Here is a 13,853-nt window from a genome sequence, read left to right as displayed (position 1 = left end):
GTACTGCCAATGTTCATGTGCTATTTTGATCTGATAGATTACATATGAGTTCATTTATTACATAGAGACACTAAATGAAAAGAAAGTGAAGCTTGCACCATTTTGTCCCTTATGCTTTTATTTTCCAGACAATTTGCATATTTTCTCAAGATGACTATAAACCTATACTTGTAAGGTATGAAAAAAAGAATTGTTCTCTTGGCTTACATTTTCAAACATAATCTTTGCAGATAAAACAGAAAGGAATCAAAAGTGAATTTTGGCTTCTTCTGTGCACACTTTTAAAGACTACTGTCACACAAGTTATCAAGATGTTAAAAAATAAAAATAAAAAATCACCGAAACCCAGCTTCCATTTTTGAAGAAAAAAAATCAAAGGTAACAAAACTCATCAGTTTGCCTTTTGTCCCAAGTCAGCCGGGCGAAGCTCCAACTGCCCGCAATCCTGGACCTGAAGAGGACAGTACAAAATGTGAATGGACGCAAGTTGTCAATTGTGTCCATTAGTCGTCTTTTCACACATATTCTCAGTGTTTTGCAAAATAAAATGAATTGGATTTTTTTTTTTTTTTCTCTCCTGGTGCCTTCAGAAGCTCAAAATAAATCTTCTAAATTTGGGTAAGAATTTGAATCAGCTCGTCTGCTGACTGTGAGTCAAGCGATGGCGGCGAATGAGTCAACAGCAGATGGGAACAATTACAGTCAACACAAAAGTTCAATGGCAAGTAGCAAATAAAACTATGTCAGAAGGCTTTTGTCCCGGCTGCAATAGCTAATATATCCTGAAGATATATTGTCAAAATATAGAGCAGCAAGAAGACGTGCACATGAACTTACCAAATGTTTGTTTGAGCTCGTCAGATTCCGTCTCCAAGCTGTCCTGGTCCGCCGCTTCTTTGCTCGTGTCCCCTTCAGCGGATGCTTTCATCTTCCGAACGCTGCCTGGGGTGGACACGACGCTTGGCACGTTGACGCCGTCGGCAACGTCCTCCTCGCTGTTTCCATCAGCACTTTGTTGATCTTGATCTGCTCTCCTGCTCACAAGCGGCGCTCCCATTTGTCTGCCAGGAGTCTCGTCGCTGTCGAGGTCTTCAAAAGCATCAGAAAATGTCGATGAATGCTCACAAACTCAGAATCGGTAGAATCGATTAGAATGAGGAAACTTGTACCTTTGCTTTCCCCTCCATAGTTTGCACCGGATACTGCAGGTTATGGAATATTATTACAATTAATACTGATGCCATCTGAAGTCCAGATGAAAGTATCGTTTTCAACAAGTTTTTTGTTTTTATTTTATTTTGCTCACAAAATTGTTTTTTAGTTTTACTTCACTAAAATAACCTTAGTTCACCTGCAATTGTATCTTGGTTGGCACTCTCAAAAGATTCGGAAAGATCTGCGAATTCGTGGTGAAAAGAGTGAATGCACAAGTTAAGTGAATCAAATGATACTTTTTCCCGACGGATACACAAACAGTAGAAATATGTCAAGAGTTTACAGTACCTTGAGAATCTTGTTCTTTCTTAGGTTCATTTGGAGGGTTTCTGTGTGCTGAAAAAAATAAATCAAAACAATACTTATTTGTATTCTGACAAATCTTAATATACATTTTTTTTTTTACACTTATTTAATGACTATATTTTTGTGCATCTGTTGATTAGTGTCACGGACCTGTCATCATTGCATCTCTGGTCTTTCCCGTGGTTGTGCTGAGGGCATCTACAACAACAGCGATGAACAACGGATGGAATTATGTTCTAGGTAGGGATGTCAAACATATGGCTCGTGGGCCAGAACCGGACCATCAGGGGGTCCAATCTGGCTCGTGAGGACAGAACACAAACTGCATTTTTTTCCACGACAATTAATTGGTGTTACTCGGGTTTTGGTCAACATTTTTGTCAAGTCATTTCAGATTACTCTGCAATAAAATACTAATATAATAAAAAATGGGAATATTTTCAGAATGTTCTTGTTATTATTTGCACCCAAAAAACAGGAACTATTTTTGACCTGTCATTATTTATAGCTTTTTTGGCCACAAACAAACTGTTTCAGCCCACTTGAAATCAAATTTAGACAAAAATGGCCCCCAAATTAAAATGAATTTGACACCCCTGTTCTAGGGATTACAAAAAAATATTGAATAATATCAAATATAATAAAATGAAGCATGGCAATACAATAAATATTCGACTGTGACAAATCTACCATGAATATTCTCACCACTCAGAAAGCTTAGAACATTTTCTCTATGTGCTGCTGCTGCTGCTGCAAAAAAAAAATAAAAAATTGTTAGTGAATCTGTAAGAAATTTAGCAAATGAATAAATCTTTCCTGAATGCTCATATTGTCTCACCTCTGATTGGCACTGCTGTCACAAGCGGAAGAAGCACCAGCAAACATATGACACTGAAAAAATTACAAGTTCACAGTTTGAGTGAATTTTCTAGCCAGGAATAAACATTCAAATATGAAAACTCACAGCCTCATTGTTGACGTCGGTGTCCAGCAGCCACTGTGAGGATTCACAATCGTCACTGAGGCTTTTTATTGACGACTGCTTGTCCTCCACTCGCACAACTTTGCCCTTTCATGAAAGATTCCGACGTGACTCCTTTGTCTTTGTTTGACGGTGCAAAGACGAGCTTGCAAAGTTGACAAAGCTCCATTCAAAGTCTCAATTAAATGTCTCGTCTCAAGTGGTCATATGTGGTTAATTATCTCGGGGAAATGCCCCTGGCAAGAGTATCGTTTTAACAAAATGCAAGACTGACTTGAGATTGTTCCTTGTTACCACGACAGTATCACTATTGTAAACACATGTGACCACTGCCAAAACAAAGGTCTTCTTCACAGGTGACTTGATGGACATTCAGCAGTGGTAGGAAGTCAAATTTGTACTTTTATATGCTACATTTAAAAAAACACCTTTGAGTCCTTACTTAGTCCAAACGAGTCATTCATTCATTCATTTTCACAACTGCTTCTTCCTCACAAGGGTCGCGGGAAGCCAAAACAGGTTTGTTACTTTATTCAGCTTGCAAGGAAGCTCAACAGGACAAGAAAACAGAGAGAAGTGTTGAAATTGAGGCATTTAGATTGTCGGATTGTTACAAGGCAGGAAAACAGAAATAGATGCAAAATGGCGCAACATGAACCACGGAAGAATTCAACAATGAAAACAATGAAACAGCAAATTTGGTGATACGATATGAGAGAAGCGTTTGACATTGCTAGCTCCAAGAATGATTGGTGGTGTGTAATTCTTTACATTTTTTAAGTGTCTGTACTTCTACTTAAGGACACAGTAATGTGAGTAAACTTTTGCCACCTCTAACTAAATATATTTGGCAGCAAAAAAAAACAAAAAAAAACTTTTGTACTGTACATGAGTACATTTGATAATCTGTAGTGTAATATCGTATCGTGATGTTTAGATAGCGACACGGTGAATGACTGGTTAGCACGTCCGCCTCCCAGTTCTGAGGACTCGGGTTCGAGTCCAGGCTCCGGCCTTCCTGGGTGGAGTTTGCATGTTCTCCCCGTGCCCGGGTGGGTTTTATCCGGGTACTCCGGTCTCCTCCCACATTCCAAAGACATGCATGGCAGGTTCATTGGGCGCTCCGAATTGTCCCGAGGTGAGTGCGGATGGTTGTTCGTCTCTGTGTGCCCTGCGATTGGCTGGCGACCGGTCCAGGGTGTCCCCCGCCTACTGCCCAAAACCAGCTGAGAAAGGCTCCAGCACCCACCGCAACCCTTGTGAGGAATAAGCGGTCAAGAAAATGGATGGAGGGATGTTTCGATATCGTCACATCCCTACTACATCTATGCCAGTGGCATATAGTGATAGGCAAAAGCTGTGTATCCATGTTGCCACAAATCATGGCTTTTTGCAAATTCTCTTATAAACTGAACAGGCCAACATATGAGGAATTTAAGGGGGGCTTATCATTACTTTAATATTCAAACTTTTGTTGACCTTTTTGGTGCTGTGACTTGAGATTTTTCTCAGGTCAAATTGGTTCCTTGCCACACTAAAAGTTTAGAAGTAGAAATAATTGTTTAAAGACATTGTATGTTCTCCATTGAAGATAATTCTCAGAGCGTAGCCAAGTGAAGAGGAAATATGCCCACCTTCCATAACCATCCGACCTGTTGTTGCGGATACCAGCCCCAAAAAAGTGTTGGGGCAAAAAGAAAAGGGAGAGCGCCCTCTGCCGCCGACGGCGCCCGAGCTAAGCTCCTGATCCCAAGCATCGCCATATTGATGTCCCAGCAACGCTGAGAGGTAATCGTATTTGCCCACAAATCGTCGTACGTTTGTGACCACCGTTGACCATTCCATATTCGAGGGGCGGCGGGGACCACGTAGCGCAGTCTCGCTACCCCTCTGCGGCAACATTCGTCTTCGCGGGGTGTGTTTTTAAGGCGTTGTCAGCCAGTCGCCTCGCCATCCAAGCAGGCTATTCACTCCCCCCATGAGCCTGTTAGCTTAGCACTTTTTAGCTCTAGGAAATACATTTTTTTTCGAAGCTTGTGGCTCGGCGAAACATAAACGCTACTCATACAAATCGGGGATTCGCCCTTTCCGGTGCCAAACGTGGAATTTGTCTCGGGCTCGTTTCCTTGTGGCGTTAAATGTGACTTGCAACCGGCTTTTGCCTCTACACTTGACGAGCTAATGCTAACGTGTTAGCAGCCCGGCCAGCTAGCCGGCTTGCCCCGCTAAGCTAGGCTAAGCTAACGTTAGCTCCGTCGCTGCATTGCACTTGTGCAGGCCGTTGACCGAAAGGGTTTTGGCGTGCGCCCGCCTCGTTCGTTAAAGCGTCAAGCGGGCAAATTGGCCACATCCGCACGAGGCTCTTTGACACCTGATCACATTATTCGAGTGGCTGAATTGCTTGGCCGCATCAAAGATATTTAGTCGCATGAACCATAATGGATGGCGTGCGTTAGCTTAGTTTGCCTCATTGACAGCATTGATTGAAATCAACCTACTTTTTTTCCACACCCATTACAGGAGGTATTGTCTGCTTGTTGCCCCCCAGTGATGACTATATTGAACCCCGTACGTCCTGATTAAACTGGTTGGATGCCCCCATTTAACAGCCAGGTGAATTGACTTTATAGTACAGTCAGTCTGATTGTAGTCTACAAGTTATAGCCTTGTAATGTATTTACTTCTACTTGAGGAAATCTAGATGAGCTTTCGTAGTCCTGATAACTCGTCAAAGCCACTCTGTGTTATGTAAATGAGTCTGTCCATGCTTTTAAAATATGTCTCGTCATATCTGCCCGCCAGCGTAGCTCTCCAACTTTAGAGGCCTCTCAACCAATCTCATTCCGATTCATCTGTCACCATCTTCCTGGAGGAAACCTCCCAGGTATTGTGTCATCCCTACGTAGCAAGAAAATATTCCAAATATGTAGATGCAATCTTCTACTGTATTTGTTGAGGGAGTGTACACTTGTTTGACCTTGTTGCTGTTTGTCTCGTTTAAGGAGATTTCAAGAAGGTTCTGTGTAGAATATGTCTGGCCCTGTTCCAAGCCGCTCTCGAGTTTACCCCGATGTAAACACACAGAGGCCTCGGGAATACTGGGACTATGAGTCCCATGTTGTTGAGTGGGGGTAAGGCAAAGACGCGTTGTGAAATAAATTTGTTGTGTTATTAATTCTGACATTGTCACCTTGCAGAAACCAGGACGACTATCAGCTAGTCAGAAAACTCGGTCGAGGCAAATATAGCGAGGTGTTTGAAGCTATAAACATTACTAACAACGAAAAAGTGGTTGTCAAAATACTAAAGGTATGGCGGCACTCATCAGGATGCAGCGGATCTCGTGACTGTTGTGTAATTCCATCATTGTTCCTTTGTCTTTTCAAAGCCGGTAAAAAAAAAGAAAATCAAGAGAGAAATAAAGATCCTGGAGAACCTCCGGGGTGGTCCAAATATCATCTCACTCTTAGATATTGTCAAGGATCCCGTGGTATGTATTCACACTCACCTCAGTACTTTTGGACCTCCAAAGTTCACCACAGTGGGTTGTGTGACACTTGCCAACTTCCAAAACTTTAGAATCATAAAACCTTTGTTCAGTTGACTTGTAATGTTTTAATCAACATCTTAACATTATTAACTTCCCTTGGCTTAACAGTTAACTATTATGATATGCTATAGTAACACTTAACCATCAATGACAAATGAAAGACAGGTAATAAATACTGCGTCGCTCATATTATCACGCAAGCCACACCCACTTTCTTGAAAGAAAGAAACGGGTCTGGACAAGCTGCCATTGATCGCTGTTCAGAACAAACCATGCTATTCTTCGTTTATTTGCTGTGACATATTCTTCATGAGCAACGTCACTCCCCTACACCACAAGTCCATCCGCATATCGTACAAAATAGCCCACGAGAGACGATAGCTTGTTTCATTCAGTATTAAATGACCAGAAACACAACGAGTCAATGTAAGCCCCGCAGCTGACGGCATTGGAAACATTTATTTCAAAATAAGATGTGCACTTCCACGAGCTGCTTGTCTGACGTCACGTCCGCTCTTTGCTGATTGGTTCATTCCAACTGTCTGCTTGCTCAGGTTCGCCCCCACATCAGAAATGGTTCAAACATTACTTATTGTACATATCGCCGTTATCACATATACATGAGCACAAGTGGCTAGCGCAAGAAGCTAACAGCAGTTGTCACATTTCCATTTACGAGGTGTTTGTGGTATACGAAGGAGTTGTGTTCCTTTCGCGGCAACGTAATATGAGTTTGTACATAAATTGGAATGCGCTGTAATCTATTTATAACCTACGCTAACACAGTAGTAGAGTCATTAGACGGGATTTTTATAAAAAACACTTAAATATAAAAATCTGTAAGCATGGTCTTATTAACTGAGCATGTCTTCTTGTGTCACGTGCCGACGTGATTGTTGAACTAATAATCTAGGTTGATAAATAAATGTACATGAGATTTAAAAAAAGTAACTTCACACATGGTAAAGTGTAGGGAAATAAAATTATACCTGCTTATGTGACGTCATGTAACATCTGATTTAAAAAAAACACACACACAAATGTGTCACGTCAGACATGTAAATGATAGTCAACCTTCTTATTTTACATGAGCGACACGCATCACACGGCCGTGGTGGCTCACACATGACAATTCTATGCCTCGTGTCCACAGGTTGTTGTTTTTTTGTTTTTTTACCTTCTGTCACCTAATGTTTTAATGTCATTACCCTACATCACTGGAATAAATAAATTAACAAAGATATATGGAAGTAACAAATCATTTTTGTGCAAATGAAGTGAAACTGCATAATTTCTCACGGGACCCTGATGATTATTCAGTCCAGACTGCTAAAAAATACAAAGAAGACTAGTATTAAAAAAAAAAAAAACACATAGAAGAAGCAAGGCACTAACTAGTTGTTAGTTTATCTGTTAATTATGTTGCAGTTGTGAGCTCTTATCCTTTTTGCTATGGAAAAACATGTCGTACAAACAATCAGCACATTCAGTCGCTCGTCTTTTTGTGTGCAGCAACAGCGCTTGCTTGCTAATTGGCTGTTGGATTCATTTCATGTAACAATCTCTGTGTTGACCACATAGACAAGGATTTGTGACTATAATAATTGAACATTTAGGACTGATGGCCCCAAGAATTTTCTAAGCAGATCAGGAAGGAAAATGCTTGATACCCTCAACACCACACGATAATCAACCCTCAGGATCATCTTTCAAAGATGTCTGAAGATCTGGCCAAAGTGAGAAACTTGCTCAAATTTGGCTTATCCTGCCTACTTTCAATGAACCCATGCTAGATAAACCATCCTTCTATTCGAAAGTGTCGCCAAAGGCAAAATGAAAACACAATGACTGAATATTTTGCTACTAGCTAAAATGACCGACATTTTAATAGATCATGTATTCACTTGGCAATTTCTTTTTCCCAGTCCCGAACCCCTGCTCTGGTTTTTGAACATGTGAACAACACAGACTTCAAGGTATACATCAACTGACTTTTCATCACATTCATGAGCACAACAATCATCTGATAACAGGGCATTAACATGTTTCTTTTTCTGTTTTACAGCAATTGTATCAAACCCTATCTGATTTTGACATACGGTTTTACATGTATGAAATCTTAAAGGTAAGTAAGGTTGAGTTTTTTTTTAGCGCTCTGTGCCAATGTGATTGTGACAGGTTACCATGCTGTTATTTAGGCTCTGGATTACTGCCATAGTATGGGCATTATGCACAGAGATGTGAAGCCACACAATGTAATGATCGACCATGAACACAGAAAGGTACTGGCTCACTTTGACGCAGAATTGACAACATTCGATTCAGTGTCATATGCTGAGCTCATCTCCTCTCGTATGTTTTTTGAAATGTTTTGAAATGTTTAGCTCCGCCTAATCGATTGGGGCTTGGCTGAGTTCTACCACCCAAACCAAGAATACAACGTGCGAGTGGCCTCCAGGTACTTCAAAGGACCTGAACTACTGGTAGATTACCAGGTGAGGAGGATATTTTGTGATGAAGAGTTTGGTTTTTAGGGGGGCGGAATAAATGCAAACTCTAACCACTCTCTTGTCGTGTGCAGATGTATGATTACAGTCTCGACATGTGGAGTTTGGGCTGCATGTTAGCCAGCATGATCTTCAGGAAGGAGCCTTTCTTTCACGGTCACGACAACTACGACCAGGTAGGACGAGCGCAGGATTTGAAATCGAGTTGAGTTGTTGTCACCTGATCACTTCTGCATTTGTTTGCAGCTTGTGCGAATCGCAAAAGTCTTGGGCACAGAGGACCTATACGACTACATTGACAAGTACAACATTGAATTGGATCCACGGTTCAACGACATTTTGGGAAGGTAAGACACAACACATTTTCAGCATCCCGATCCCATCGATCATGTTTTTTGGTTATGCTTTGTCAAATTACGTATGACGAAATCTTAAGCAGACATGCTCACTCCAGCTGTGTGGGTGCTGCTTTGCAAAAATGTTGTTTCTTGTTGCAGGCATGCTGCTTTCAAATCAAATGAGACTTGAATCATACACTGGCATCATGACGTACGAGCTTCATTTGTTCTGTGTCTGAGATCCTGGCTTGAATTACAGTTCTGTCAAATTTGGAGTGAGACACGGACGGGATCTAGCTAGATGTTGTAGGGTTCTGTGCCGCCATCTCACAGCAGTGTTTCTTAAGATCACTTGAATACTACATTTGGGCTCACAACACTTTTTTTTTAATTTTTTTTTTTAAAGTGACCAAGCGTAACGTAAAAAAACTGGTATGTTTGTGCACTTGTAAGTCAAGGTGCCACTCAAGCAAGATTGCTTCTTCGTCATTCATAATGTCACCATAATATAAGCTTTTTTTTTCTTTTCTTTTTTTAAGCAGTCAAACATTCATATTTTCATGTACAATTAGTATCATTAAAAACACATTTTGCAACTCGCTGTTGACTGAAAATGAAATGACATCACAAGGGCTCAGGTAACCAATCACAGCTCAGCTTGTGAATGTCACATGACCAAACCTAGAAAACAGGAGAGCTGTGATTGGTTACCTGAGCCCTTGTGATGTCATTTTCAGTCGACGGCAAGTTGCAAAATGTGTTTTTAAAGGTATTAATTGTGCGTGAAAAATAATGAAAGTATCAAATGAATTCTAGACAAAATATGAACTTTTTATTGCTATAATGGGCTAAATAAGTGAAGTATCTCTTTAAATATAAACAATGGCTGGTGGTGATGATCAAGAAAATAAGCAAATGAGTTTCTCATAGCGAATATTTTTTTATATTAGTTTCTTTATGATGTATATACAATATTTTAGCATTCCCACAATTAAAATATTGTGTATATATTGTATATCATCGTTAGCGGGTGTTTGAAACTGCTTGTTGGCACAATTGGTAAAGCGCATTGTCCAGTAAGCAGGTCATCATTTCATCATTTATCTCTCAATGTACTTCATAAGCATCCCACATGCATTTTCAAATGTTAGCATTCAGCTTTCAGCATTTCCACGCAACTCCTCCAGAAATTGCGCTGAGTCGAGTTAACAGTTTAACATTCTCACATGGAGACGTTAACCACCGTTTAGTCGCACTAAAATCACGTCAAACGACATCCATTGAAGGTGCTTGACATCAGTACAGAAACAAGAAGTTATTTGCAAAGCAATAAGATAAGGAATTTCTCTCATTTCTAGTTCTTGTCTGTCAGAAAAAGGTCAAGAAAAAGCAAAGGATGGAGGTGATGCATTAGGTGTTGACTCAGCTGATCTTGCATGACGTCACCCAAGATGACTGTACTACTTTTGGAGTGTTGGACTTTTAGGTTTCTCCTGTTGTCAGTCATCAGCTCAAAGCATTTTTGTCCATTTGTTGTCCAAGCTTGAGTGCTGCTCTTCACTTTTTAAGGACAACGTTCAAGTCATCAATGAAATAAATGAATGGGACTTTGTGCTGTAATTATATCACAATCCATAATCCAAAAGGCTTTATTATTTGCAACTCATTTTACAAAATTACATTTAAAAAATACATGCATTATATAGGTGATTTGAAATGATTTAATGATGTCTTTATTTATTTTTAATTAAATGAACTGAATGTGTGCATGGACATAAACATGTGGCAAAGAGTTTAACATCTATCAACTTGCTCCTCCCCAACATACTAAGATTTGAGTCGAGGGCAAAATTCATGTCAATCTGAAGTTAACGCGGTTGCGTTTTGTCATCCAAGCGGCATGAATTTTGGCGGTGGTTCATTTTACCTGGAAATGTCGCTTATAAATTCCTGTGTTTTATCATCTGGCATATTTTGCACGTCGGTTGGAGGGGAAATAGACGGAACTTTTTCTATAAGTTGCAGATTTTTGCTTTCTTTCTGACTGTGAAGCCGCCATTTTCACGTAATCCAGGCTCGACACTAAGTGTCAACAAAATGCTAAGTGCTTCAAAAACTTTAAAACTTAAAAAATTGCAAACGCAGCCGTGAACTCTGAACGACCGAGTAACACGATTGTGAGAAGTCTCAGGACGTAACTGACTCCACAAAAACGTTGATTCGGCAATATATCGCGATATTACAGTGCACAATTATCGTATCGATTCGATATAGGCTGAATCGATGTTTAAGCATCAATTTTTTTGATGGAAATATTCAACAAAATGTCTCTTTGGTTTAGGGTTCACAATTTATGCATGGAAGAATGTTGTATTCATAGAACATTTAGCCTGAATATTTTATTTCAATGCTGTTCAAACACAAAACAGATTGCAAACTGTTAAATACGGTGATTCACAGTTAGAAGCCTGAAGCTTCAGATAAATAAATACATATTCATACACGTCTTACAGTGTACTTTTACTGATTAGTATTTTCTAAATTTGAGTAAATAAATCAGAATTTGTTAATTCGTATCAGGATGAATCTGTATCGAATGGAATTGTGATACAGATTGAATTTCCAGGTACTGGCAACTTGACAGCCCTCGTGGTTGTTTTGGTTGCCTGAGTGCAGTGTGAAAAGAGTTTGGTGGCTCAATATGGCCTGTGGGGTGCCTATGGAATAAAGTGACCGATTTGTATTTTTCCCTGCGCTTCCCCCTTCTTTAGACACTCTCGTAAAAGGTGGGAGAGGTTTGTACATAGTGAGAACCAGCACTTGGTCAGCACAGAGGCACTGGACTTCCTGGACAAACTGCTGCGCTACGACCATCAAGCACGACTGACAGCCAAAGAGGCCATGGATCATCCGTACTTCTGTTGGTGACCTTTTTCTTCTTGTTGTTGTTTTATTGCGCTGCAATTCTTTGGCCGGCTGACTAAGCTCCGCCTTCATTCTAGATCCCGTCATCAGAGATCAGGGAAGGGGGGCCACTCCTGGAGGGATGGCGGCCAGCTCAACACCAGTCAGCTCCTCAAGCATGATGGCTGGTAGGTCGCGCGATCCCCAGCGGGGCGTCGGCGGGGCGGGGTGGGGTGGGGGTCCACGTGAGTGAGCAGGCTTTCTTGTGTGTCGCAGGCATCAGCTCAATGACCTCCTCGCAGCCGCTGGCGAACATCGCCGGATCGCCCGTCATCTCCGCCCCAAACACTCTGGCCACACAAGTCCCCGCAGCCACTGGGGCCCAGCCCTGAGGGACCCCCGGCCCCCCTCTATCGCCCCTCGTCCCGTGTTTGTGTGTGCTCATGGCCACATCCTGCCTAGTTCTCACTGTGGCCCCCGCGCCACGGTTCCCCTTTTTATGTCGACAATAACAAAGAGGATTTAAATTTGCTTTTCACATTCATTTATATTTTGACACCTGGACTTGACAGAACATTGTATTGTTACACCTGTCAGGATTATTAGAATTAATTTGGGTGTGTTGACAATTCTAATAAGATGTAGACATGAAGAGAATGGATAATAAAATTTATTTTGTATGTTCCAAATATACAGTCTTGCTTGAAACTGTTTTGATGCGGGAACCTGCTGTACGACACTGTGAACCTCCCCACGACTTCACACGACAGTCAGGACTCTGGTGTGCTCGGTGCTGTGCACACACACACAACACACACATCGCTATGTGCAGGAGTTGTCGGTCTTATGAAGTTGTTAGTTGCTATTATTCAAGAATTGGACTTTTGTAGATATTCTACAGTAACTGTCAGGTTGCATGCACCCAATGCTGAATATCACAGGGTCGATAGTTTGCCAATTTTATGTTACGGTCACTTCTGTACGTGTATGTATGTGTTCATGTTTGTTTTTTTTATGAAGTCTCTTACAAATGATTTTGATGACATAGACAATTTTGTAACTTTTTGTTTTATGTTGGGAAGAGTCATCACCTACAGAAAACAACTTCAAAAAATAAACAGTTTAAACAGGTATTTGCAGGCACCGTCTTTTTTTAATTTAATAGCGCTTCAATATTTCACAGCTCTGGTGTCTATTTACAATTTCAAAACAAAACATTTCAAGTCAAGTGCCAGTCAGAAAGACCTCTTCATTCAATAGCATCGACAGGCAGGTGTGTCCACACTTTGGACCCGTGTTAGAATCTTAATTACCTCCTATCTGTGATTTGAAAGGCATTCCAAACCATTTTATGGCCTTCCAATGTGACACAACTTGTAGACACGACTGCAAACATTCCAGCAAAACTATAGTCAGCAGGTCCTCTCCTCGACTTACGACGGCTTTACAGTACAGTATCTTCGTTTTACGGCAACGTAACGAAAAAGTATGGAAACAGTTCGTAGTCTCTCGAATGTCTACGAAAATGCAGTACAGTACTTTGTAACTAGCTCCAGTAAATATTTATAGGAAGGACCGGCGTAAACGGAGGGCCTTCATTGTGCTCGCGGTATTTTGTATTGATGTCAACGTTATAGCCACATCCACATAAATTTATAGCAAAACAATGTATTCTCTCTGGAATACAATAATCCTGAAAGTAATCATTTAAAAAATCTAACAAAATTAAACTAATTCGTCTGAATTTTGAGTTTCCGGTTTCCTGTTAGAGACGATGCTGCATTCAAGTGTATATATAACGTGCAGGAAATTACAACATTCAAAATGCAAGTAGGACAGAGACAGTTGACTGGCGATTACACCGGGTGTCAAAGAACATTCATCCACTTTAAATCTACATACTGGTTGAAATAACATTGCAAGTAAACATACCGAGCGGCATTATTCCGCGCATTAAACTTTTGTCCCGAGCAAACGTGAAGGCATCTCGGTTGAAGCCGTAGGGCATCCATCTTACATTGCCACTTTTACTGACAACTACTGTTCAATTT

General features: G+C 40.7%; 2 protein-coding genes across 8 annotated transcripts; one reads left to right on the top strand and one right to left on the bottom strand.

Annotated features, from left to right (window-relative positions):
* Positions 1-34: 34 nt before the first annotated feature.
* LOC144021807 (uncharacterized) lies at positions 35-6,208 on the bottom strand. Of its 4 annotated transcripts, none has more exons than XM_077525968.1 (10): positions 4,138-6,208; positions 2,486-2,518; positions 2,360-2,412; positions 2,227-2,271; positions 1,672-1,719; positions 1,504-1,551; positions 1,352-1,396; positions 1,170-1,202; positions 838-1,089; positions 35-451 (listed from the first exon to the last, which is right to left on the bottom strand). In XM_077525968.1, exons 2-10 carry the CDS (start codon positions 2,491-2,493, stop codon positions 414-416), a joined length of 570 nt encoding a protein of 189 aa, XP_077382094.1. In that variant the 5' UTR covers positions 2,494-2,518; positions 4,138-6,208; the 3' UTR covers positions 35-413. The 4 variants fall into 4 exon arrangements, with proteins under 4 accessions (XP_077382094.1, XP_077382091.1, XP_077382095.1 ...); XM_077525965.1 differs by having other exon boundaries at positions 2,486-2,590; positions 5,185-6,208; XM_077525969.1 differs by having other exon boundaries at positions 2,227-2,259; positions 2,486-2,590; positions 5,185-6,208.
* On the top strand, positions 4,139-12,935 carry LOC144021806 (casein kinase II subunit alpha). Of its 4 annotated transcripts, none has more exons than XM_077525963.1 (15): positions 4,139-4,291; positions 5,024-5,116; positions 5,311-5,387; positions 5,506-5,634; positions 5,701-5,812; positions 5,892-5,993; positions 7,979-8,029; positions 8,119-8,178; positions 8,252-8,335; positions 8,438-8,548; positions 8,635-8,736; positions 8,807-8,907; positions 11,670-11,818; positions 11,901-11,990; positions 12,079-12,935. In XM_077525963.1, exons 4-15 carry the CDS (start codon positions 5,534-5,536, stop codon positions 12,192-12,194), a joined length of 1,179 nt encoding a protein of 392 aa, XP_077382089.1. In that variant the 5' UTR covers positions 4,139-4,291; positions 5,024-5,116; positions 5,311-5,387; positions 5,506-5,533; the 3' UTR covers positions 12,195-12,935. The 4 variants fall into 4 exon arrangements, with proteins under 4 accessions (XP_077382089.1, XP_077382087.1, XP_077382090.1 ...); XM_077525961.1 differs by having other exon boundaries at positions 5,306-5,387; XM_077525964.1 differs by having other exon boundaries at positions 4,277-4,418.
* The last annotated feature ends 918 nt before the right edge of the window (positions 12,936-13,853 follow it).

Source organism: Festucalex cinctus, chromosome 7 (assembly GCF_051991245.1).
Source record: "Festucalex cinctus isolate MCC-2025b chromosome 7, RoL_Fcin_1.0, whole genome shotgun sequence".
Classification (NCBI taxonomy): Eukaryota; Metazoa; Chordata; class Actinopteri; order Syngnathiformes; family Syngnathidae; genus Festucalex; species Festucalex cinctus.
Note: the sequence above shows the minus strand (reverse complement) of the source record. Positions and strands in the feature narration are given on the sequence as shown.

Excerpts from the sequence above, each read along its gene's own strand:
- LOC144021807 (XM_077525966.1), bottom strand. Across the intron at positions 2,272-2,359 it reads GACAGCAGTGCCAATCAGAG|CAGCAGCAGCAGCACATAGA; the intron begins GTGAGACAATAT and ends TTTTTTTTGCAG. Across the intron at positions 1,203-1,351 it reads CAACCAAGATACAATTGCAG|TATCCGGTGCAAACTATGGA; the intron begins GTGAACTAAGGT and ends CATAACCTGCAG.
- LOC144021806 (XM_077525963.1), top strand. The coding sequence starts at position 5,534 with ATGTCTGGCCCTGTTCCAAGCCGCTCTCGAGTTTACCCCGATGTAAAC. Across the intron at positions 8,030-8,118 it reads TGAACAACACAGACTTCAAG|CAATTGTATCAAACCCTATC; the intron begins GTATACATCAAC and ends TCTGTTTTACAG. Across the intron at positions 8,908-11,669 it reads TTCAACGACATTTTGGGAAG|ACACTCTCGTAAAAGGTGGG; the intron begins GTAAGACACAAC and ends CCCCTTCTTTAG.